Source organism: Bombyx mandarina, chromosome 02 (genome assembly GCF_030267445.1).
Source record: "Bombyx mandarina strain Sakado chromosome 02, ASM3026744v2".
NCBI classification, from domain to species: domain Eukaryota; kingdom Metazoa; phylum Arthropoda; class Insecta; order Lepidoptera; family Bombycidae; genus Bombyx; species Bombyx mandarina.
The window spans coordinates 4,558,573-4,568,373 of NC_143209.1; the positions used below are offsets into that span (position 1 = coordinate 4,558,573).

The 9,801-nt window shown below is 36.6% G+C and overlaps 1 protein-coding gene across 2 annotated transcripts; it reads right to left on the reverse strand.

Moving 5' to 3' along the window:
- Nucleotides 1-2,712: 2,712 nt before the first annotated feature.
- Nucleotides 2,713-8,510, reverse strand: Atf-2 (Activating transcription factor-2). 2 transcript variants are annotated; one of them, XM_089733206.1, is made up of 7 exons: nt 8,218-8,510; nt 7,516-7,633; nt 7,076-7,219; nt 6,055-6,780; nt 5,543-5,688; nt 4,847-4,900; nt 2,713-4,554 (listed from the first exon to the last, which is right to left on the reverse strand). In XM_089733206.1, the coding sequence occupies exons 1-6, from the start codon at nt 8,357-8,359 to the stop codon at nt 4,878-4,880; spliced, it is 1,299 nt and encodes a 432-aa protein (XP_089589332.1). In that variant the 5' UTR covers nt 8,360-8,510; the 3' UTR covers nt 2,713-4,554; nt 4,847-4,877. The 2 variants fall into 2 exon arrangements, with proteins under 2 accessions (XP_089589332.1, XP_028039841.2); XM_028184040.2 differs by lacking the exon at nt 4,847-4,900.
- Between the last annotated feature and the right edge of the window lie 1,291 nt (nt 8,511-9,801).

Here is a 9,801-nt window from a genome sequence, read left to right on the forward strand (position 1 = left end):
GGGTTACCAGCGACGCATTTATAGCCACTACCAATTCTCCGAATCAAGGATTGGTAGAATTTTTATATTTTTTTGCAAGACAAAATAATGCTGTAACTGTATATTTTTATCAATGATACTTTTGTTACTAAGAACACAGTCTAAATTTTTAAGCTGTATTTCTGTAATATTTTTATAAAAAAATATCCAAGCCAATTACGAGCATTTTTAAATACAGATATAGAACCTAGAGAAGACGTTAGGGATTATTAATTTCTAAGTACCACTCGTTTGTGATCTGTGAAGTGTGCGATAAGACCATCATAGCCCTCAATTATCAATTCAAAGAATAATTCTTAAGTTAAGATACGTTTATGAACGATTCATACTATAAATAAACATATGGTTAAGAGCGTCTGCAAATATGCGCCCTGAATACTTTCAACTAGAACAAACGACAGATCATTGAACATGAAAAATTGGATCAACAAAAGGTTTTAAGCTACAGCCAACCCCAAGTCTTATAAAAGGAGTTTATGCGTTTGTATATCTATGAGACCGGTAAAAAACTATCAAAATCTTAGACGGAGAATAAGTAAAATTCCTACTAAGTGAAGGTTTGTTTTATTCTTGACAGCACTGTCACCCCAGCATTGGTTATGCCTATGTCGCTATGCGGCAGTATTATGTGCATTGACAATTGATAAATTAAGCGTAACGCGTTTATGTAATAACGTATTTAATTTAATTAACAAGAGATTAAAATAAGCTGCTCCTTTTATGTATTCAACAAGGGCCCTGAGCGTTTCCACTTTGGAATACTCTACAGATAGCCAACATTCGTGTGTAAAAGTTACATAATTAATTTGGATTCTGCTGTTTTTGCCGCAAAGCAGTATATATTGCGGTTTGCTATTAGTAATGGTTATTTTCTCCTTTCTAATGCTTAAAAACAAAACTTTGTAAATGAATTACTTATTTCTGGAAGAAAACTATTTGTTTATTACTTACTGAATTGTATTGGTGTATTTTGATTAGTGGCCAGAATGAATTTATAACACCGTTCGTCTTCTCGTAAAATACGAAAAGCGATCATCGTTATTCTTGTGTAAAAGAGACCACACGTCATTAAACAATATAAATTAGAATAGAAATATATATATATATATATATATATATTTTTTTTTATTGCCCTTGTAGGCAGACGAGCATACGGCCCACCTGATGGTGAGTGGTTACCGTTGCCCATGGACTTCAGCAATGCCAGGGGCAGAACCAAGCCGCTGCCTACCGCTTAATACTCTCCACAAGCCTCGTTTGAAGAAGGCTGAAGAAGGTCGTTGAAATTTGACTCCCTTCGCGATAATGCAACATAACAAAACTTGCATTCGCCCCAAAATGACTTATGGGTGACTTAGGTCGCGGATCCGTATACACTTACTTCAAACTTAAGAACGTTGCTTCTGTAGAAAAAACCTCGTTTGACCGTAGTACGTGATAACTTGACGACGATCTAGATCGCGAACCCATCAGTCATTAAGCCGTCATTGGAACGTTTTACTGGTGGTAGGATCTCTTGAGAGTCCGCGCGGGTAGGTACCGCCACCCTGCCTATTTCTGCCGTGAAGCAGTGATGCGTTTCGGTTTGAAGGGTGGGACAGCCGTTGTAACTATACTGAGACCTTAGAACTTATCTCAAGGTGAGTGGCGCATTTACGTTGTAGATGTCTATGGGCTCCAATAACCACCAGGTGGGCTGTGAGCTCGTCCAACCAACCAAGCTATAAAAAAAAACGTTAGTTTCTGCCAAAATCGCCCCAGTCTCTTAGCCGCCGTTAACTAAACCTGTTATAAAACCCCAATGGTCTTGGCATAGTCTGTACGCGCCTTTCAGTTCTGGTGAAGCTGGAAAGGTCAACGGCTGAACAGCATTCACTCCATTTACTGAAATGGACCGGTCTAAATGTCCTATCAAAAAACCCGTTATGAATAAAGCAGCAAGAGGCGAATCTCCCTGCCACCCAACCCCAACCCCTGGGAACCACGAATTCCATGCATTTGCTAGTCTTTAATTGCATCACGTGCAATGCCATCCATTATTGAAGTTCAATTTTGTGTTCCTCAATTTGACGATATACTGTCTCTATGTACACAGTAGATTTATATAGACAAAAACTAAACAGTTAAGTACCGCCTTTGCCGTTTTTGTTATCAATTAAAAAACAATCATTAAATGAGTTTAGTGTTCCAAGATAAAAATGTTATTAACAAAACATTGCTTGAAAAACTAAAAATAAAAACTCCAATAGTAAGTACGGATTCAACAAACTCTGTAAAAATACAAATACGCAATATCATTTACTTAGATAATATATTTTTAATTATTTTGATTGAAAACAACAATCACTCTGTTTAAATTTCTATCGGATCGGCTTGACAGTACACTTTCAAATATTTTTCTTAAGCGGTTTATTAATGACGAAGTTGAGATCACAAAGATAGAAACGCAACTGAATTGCAAACCTTCTTTAACTTTTAAAGTCGGGTAGATAGAGGATATATAATATCAGAAATGTCTTGGTTTCAGTGATTTTGGTTGAATTGTTTTTTTTAGTTTGAATTTCCACTGAACTAATAGGTTTTACAGGTCTCCATGTTAATAATGAAATTATCAGCTTCTTTTGTCGCGTTAATACTATACGCTAAGCATACGGTTAAAATAAAACAACCAGATAAAATTTCTCATTTCAATAACATTTATTATTAAATTTTTTTCATAAAAAATTCATAACATTCTTAAATAACGGAATGATTACATCTAAATTACACATGTGATGAGTCGCAACATCAGCCGGCGCGGCAGTTATGATACGGCCACTTGGTATAAACCAAATATATTAAATCTATGGTATAAACCATATCTATGGTATAAACCGCGCCAATAAAGAAACGAATCAAAAATGGCGTCTATGTACCTGCACTGACACTTGTAGGGTCAACAAATAAAAAGAAAGATAGAAAGAAAAAGTAGTTTAATGTAAAAAAATAAAAAAAAATCAATTGAGAATGTACTTTACTTTATGCCCTGGCAGAGGGGGAGGTGTCTCATCTGGGATGCAAATTGCATAGACACTTTTGCTGTCAGTCATCTAAGTCGCACAACTCGAAAGTGAAAAAACTCGAACTCGACAACAAAGTCAGAACTGATATTGTTTTTTGCATGCAGTACGCGCCGTGTGCGACTAAAGACAGCAATAGTTTAGACTGAGAGCGCATGATGGCCGTCGCCATTTTGGATTTGTGTCTTTATTGGCGCGGCTTATTTATGATAACACCCGCGACTCCCACCAAAATCCTATTCAGGGAAATAATTTGCATCCTGGGATGCTTTAAGGGTTTTTGACTGACATGTGGATGAATGAGCTTACAGTATCTTTTTATTATTTTATGTAGGTTGACCAGCTCACGGCCCACCTGGTTTTAAATGGTAACCGGAGCCCATAGACATCTACAACGTACATGCCGTCACATACCTTGAGACATGAGTTCCAAGGTTTCTCAGTTTATACAGTTCAACAGGTTTTTCAAACCGAAAAGCATTGCTGCTTCACGGCAGAAATAGGCAGGGTGGTGGTGCCAAGGGAGCGTGGTCTTACAAGAGGTCCTACCACCAGTAATTACGCAAATTATAATTTTGCGGGTTTGATTTTTATTACACGATGTTATTCCTTCACCATGGAAGTCAATCGCGAATATTTGTTGAGTACGTAATTCATTAGAAAAATTGGTACCCGGGCCTGGGATTCGAACACCGGTGCATAGCTACATACGAATGCACCGGACGTCTTATCCCGCAGGCCACGACGAGTTCAGCAGGACGTATCATTGCTTCACGGTAAATACGGTACAAACATTTAAAAAAAAATCACTGCATTCCGCTCCATTGCACTTTTAATCCAATAAACTTATATCTGTCAGAACAATTCAATTAGTTCTACCGGGCATCGTTCTCGTCGAACCCGTCGCTTGCGACGAAGGGCTCGACGAGTAAACTAACTCTCAGACATAGCCCACTGAGTTTCTCGCCGGATCTTCTCAGTGGGTCGCGTTTCCGATCCGGTGGTAGATTCTGCGAAGCACGGCTCTTGCTAGGGTTCGTGTTAGCAACACTTCCGGTTTGAGCCCCGCGAGCTCACCTACTAGTTAAGGTTACGCTGATATAGCCTCTCAAAGACTCTCAGCTTAGGTAGGAAAATAAAACTAGTTCTAATTGCAGATACACAAATCACGTCATTACATGCGTTAAACTCTTATCCACGATTCCAACTCGTCAAATTAAGCAAATCCCTTTCATTAGATGAAAACGATACGCCAGGATCAGACCCGCGACCCGCCTCCGCTGCCGCCGATGCCAATAAATTATGACCATGTTAAAACAACCTCACCATCCCTGTTCGCCGTTAACCAAAAGCTAACGAACTTACATTAAGCTAAACTATGGTATTGCATTAAAAACTAAATTGTCTCAGTCTCGTTTCATTCATATTTATAATTATAATTTTTCTTGTATTGTACCTGTAATTAAAAAAAGTATGTCTATAAACATCCTGTTCATCCCTCTGGTAATTTTATGAGTAGTTCCATAACTATACTTGAGACCTTAGAACTTATATCTCAAGGTGGGTGGCGCGTTTACGTTGTAAATGTCTATGGGCTCCAGTAACCACTGAACATCAGGTGGGCTGTGAGCTCGTCCACCAATCTAAGCAATAAAAAAAAAAGCTTTACTTTAGTTCGCAGGTACAGTGGCTAACATAGAACTTAAATCCCACGTGTAATTCAAAATGCTGGGTAGTCAGCAACGTACCAACTGGTCATAGAGGCTGTTTAGTGTCGGCTCAGCACAGCGCCCCAGCGTTTCCTGTAAAATCGCCAACCAGCAGTTAATGGTGGCAGGTAGGTAGGTACCGCCGTCCTGCCTGTTTCTATCATTTATTGGGGTGGACGAGCTCACAGTCCACCTGGTATTAAGTGGTTACTGTAGCCCATAGACATCTGCAAACGTAAATGCGCCACCCACCTTGATATATAAGTTCTATGGTCTCAGTATAGTTACATCGGCTGCGCCACCCTTCAAACCGAAACGCATTACTGCTTCACGGCAGAAATAGGCGGGGTGGTGGTACCTACCCGTGCGGACTCACACGAGGTCCTACCAACAGTAAAATACTCAGATACTTAAAAAATCGCCAACCAACAGTTACTGGTAGTGGGTGGGTAGGTACCGCCATCCTGCCTGTTTCTACCACAGAGCCTGCCAGGCGTCACGGTTTAGCGTCCCGTTTAAAAGTGTAACAACACTTGTGCATTATAATTTTGTTTCAAGGCGGGTGTGGCGATTTTCACTATGTGCCAGAGTACGGTAGCTTCAGTAACACACTTAACATCAGTTCAGCTATGATCACATTCAGCAAAATCCCCAATAGAATTTGTTACAGGGTTTTTAGATTCTGGTAGGTAAATGGTGTCTCATTTTTACAAAGAAACTTTAGACAGGACATACTTATGTCATCAGCATTAGGGCATCTCTTCAGGTGTTCCGTTAGCAATAATTTTAATTTTGTCAATTCCGACAATAGTCTGTCATTTGATGCTCTCAGCTGTTTATTTTCTTCGCACTGTTTTATCCAGGACTCTTTTAATCTTGCTCTGAAAGAACAATTTTAATTGTTAGCTACGAGGGATGGTTTTTTGTTTTTTTTTAATGCTTAGATGGGTAGACGAGCTCACAGCTCACCTGGTGTTAAGTGGTTACTGAATCCCATAGACATCTACAACGTAAGTGCGCCACCCACCTTGAGATATAAGTTCTAAGATCTCAGTATAGTTACAACGGCTGCCCCGCCCTTTAAACCAAAACGCATTACTCCTTCAGGGCAGAAATAGGCAGGGTGGTGGTACCTACCCGCGCGTACGACTCACAAGAGGTCCTACCATCAGTAAAGGTTTAGTGCGACGGCGACAGTTTTTCGTTTGGTTGTCTGGATTGGGTATGGAGAGTTAATAATTTCTCACCTATATCTCCTCGATGCTGCACTGCGACTGTCCAAATCACTCTGCTTCTCACTCGAAGCACTGTGACACTGATTCCCGGTGTCTAAATTTTTTCGCTTCACTGCTTTCTTATCGTAATTCCTAGCAACTCTAAATGGTGGTATGGGTATCTTTTGTGGTTGAGCTGCTACTATCGTGACTGGAATTAGTGTTCCACCACTTATTGGTACTAAATTCGAGATAGTGGGACTTTTAGTTTTAGACTTCTCCGACAAAACTCTTTTGAGTTTTTCTTTAGCGTTTACTTTTGGTTCATCCTCCACTGACTTCATCCTCACTTGTCTACCGTTTGGCAATCTTATTAATACTTCTATATTATCACTTTCATCATGTTTGTTGGCTGTGTCATTGCATAAGTCATTCGTTAATGTTTCAACAACGTAATCGATTGAGGTTTGACTCATTATAGGCGGCACATCACTTATTTTATTGTTCTTTGTGGTATCTTCAAATGTTTGTATCGGATTTTTGTTCATATCATCTCTTCGGATTTCACTGTGTATTTTAATTATATTATTTGAGTATGAAATTGAGTCCTTGATGACCTCGTCTTTGAGTTTGGAATCATCTACTCGGTTATCATCGTGTTTCTCTACTATACGACTTATTGTTGTTACTTCATTTGTTAATTTAGATATTGTAGTTGTTTCAAATTCTTTGATAGCTCCAGATTCGTCACTTGATGATCTGCAAATGATAATGATTTATGTTTACTATTTAATATCACCTCATTTCATAAATCATGAATTTTTATGATTTAGTATTAGTTTACATTTATCAACAATTGGTAATCATGCAATATATTATTATGTTAATTTGGTTTGGTAATTTGTTATTAACAGAGCTTACATATATGAATTCAAAATTTCAATTGCATTAAAAACACTTTATAGCTTTTGGATGGCACAATAAACAAGACAGCAAAACCAACCAAAGTCCTACAATTGATTATCTTGAAAAAAAGTAAATGCATTTTTTCTACCTGCTAATAGTGATATTTCTCTGGTTATTTGTGGTACTGAACAATGTCGAATCAGTGTGTTCCAGTGGGAACACCATCTGTGGTGTATGTAGATCATCTGTGTTCGATATTGTTGCGATACTCTCGAGAGATAAGATGTGTTGTCTGTAAACATAAAGATATAAACTAGTGTGCTGTGTCTGACATCAAAATGAATAAATAAAAATAGCACCCACAATAATAGTAAGTAGTAACTGACAAAAAAGGAAGAACAATAGCAAGTGAATGTGTTCAAATATGAGACTGAAGTCTCAATAGTAATAATGGTCATCCTAGACCTCAATTCCTTTGATATTTTTTTGCAATTCATAATTTTTATTAAAATTAACTTTTTGAACATATTATATGTATTCACTAACATAAAATGAGATAGCTGATCTGAACAATACTGCTTCACTTACTTAGTTTCCATGGCTCTTTTGAAGCCTTCATCAAATGGGTTGTCATTTTGTAAATCTTGAAAGAGGCCTACTTCTTCACAATTTCTGATAAATCTTGTAGGAGTTGGGGTTTGATCAGCTGGAAGTATTAAACAATATAGTTAACAAAGCTTTTAATTAGTTTCAATAAAAATAATGTAATCCTATTTCCATAATATTTAAATTGGTGAGTTTATTATTACTGCATAGTTAAAGTATTTAAAGGTGAAATTTAGCTTATTTTTACATTTACAGTTATATTAGTCATATGAAAATTAGGGCTTTTTTTTATTGTCCTTGTAGGCATACGAACTTATGGCTCATCTGATAGTGTGGAAATCAACAATGCCTACTTAATGGCTGGTTGACCCATCTACGGAATAAATAAATAAAATATCAATACATCATTTAAATTATCTGATTAATGTACAAACAGACATAGACTTCTAAAAGTTTAGCAGCTCTGAGTAAAAGTGCAGATTTCAGAGATGAAAAAGATAAAGTTAAGAAATAGTTTTAATACATTTTTTACCAATTTTTTTTAACTTCTGTTATACCTAAATTGATTGGTATTTAAGTATAGGTATTGATGCGGTCTTCATAAATTTCAACGGTAGTTTTTGATTTTGTCTACGACTATCAAAGTCCCATGGAAATATATCAAAATACAAATTAAAAACTTACCAACAAAAGCTGCTTTTTGCTCCAAACCTAATTGTAACATCATATCGTGTTTTTTAGTATGTAATTGCAGATGATCCTCATTAGTAAAGGTCATGCCGCAGTCTGGCATCGTACAAGCAAATGGTTTTTCTGGTTCTACCATTTTATCAGTAGAAAATTTACATTAAGAATATTAACAACAATATAATTCGTACTAACAATTTACATCAAAGAGTTTGCTGTAAGTATTTTACTCTGTTTTACTTTGCATCCAAGATTGACAACTTTGACAATAATTGACTTGACAGTACCCATTTTTCCAACAGGAAAGGAAAACCGAAGATATTCCATCGTACAGCCTAAATTTTTATCGACTGTGGCCGTTTTCCAATTACAGCACAAGAGCGCATTATGCGGCATAATGCTCAACTAAGCTTCAGCATAATTCGGCATTGTGCGTTACTGAGTCGCATTATGCTCTGTAATTGGAAAACTACCATTAAGTAATGGTTAATGCTGAAGCTTAGTTGAGCATTATGCGGCATAATGCTCAACTAAGCTTCAGCATAATTCGGCATTGTGCGTTACTGAGTCGCATTATGCTCTGTAATTGGAAAACTACCATTAAGTAATGGTTAATTAAAGCCTCTTCTGGCTGTAAGTCTTAATTCAAAATAAAGTACGAGAAAAGCAGAATGAATACAGAATTGACTTGTTCCTATTGGAATGTATGTGCCCCAGCCCGAGATAGACTAATGTTGTCTTTCAATAAATCAAATCAAATCAAATCAAATCAAAAAAGTTTTATTCAACATAAATGAAAGTACATACCGTAAAATGGGGTAAATAGGGACAAAATCGAACTTCAGATTGAATTTTAACATAGTTCCAATTAAATAGTCACTGCTCAACCAAAGAAATAAGTTGAGTCTTGAACGTACCTAGGTGATAAAAACCGTTACATTATTTTAATTATTCAATTTAAAGAAATAATCGGAAAAATAATGGCCATCCCAATTTACCCAGCATTCGGGGTAAATTGACACGGGTAAGGGTTAAATTGGGATATTTGTAAGGGTTGTCAGTTCGCGGTACTGCGATATATAGGTAGGTAGGTAGGTGCCATACAATTATTTATATGGACCGAAATGATGAATACAATCCATAATTTAAGCACAATACACAACATAGTGTAAATTAAGCTGGTTTCTATTCCGAAGCAATGTGACGTGAATGATAATCAACAATACAATGATCAAAAAAAGTATGTGCATGTTATATTTTAGAAAATTATTATTTAATTTCCTTAAAAATCACAACACTGAAACAAAATCATAAAATAGAATAAAAAATAGAAAACAAAAGGACTGGAAATGCAATAATACAATTTTATTTAATCAACATTTTCAAAATAATCTTTGAGCAAGAGTAAGATATCAGGTGAATAAGATAAAAAAGCAGATTTATCTGATTACTGCCTATAATAACAAAAATAAAAGAAATTCTTTCTAAGCTAAATAGCTAAACTCAATTAATTCACTCACTCATAATTGGAACCTAGATATCTCGGATTTTTAATTAATGTTACATTTAAAATCTGAGGCC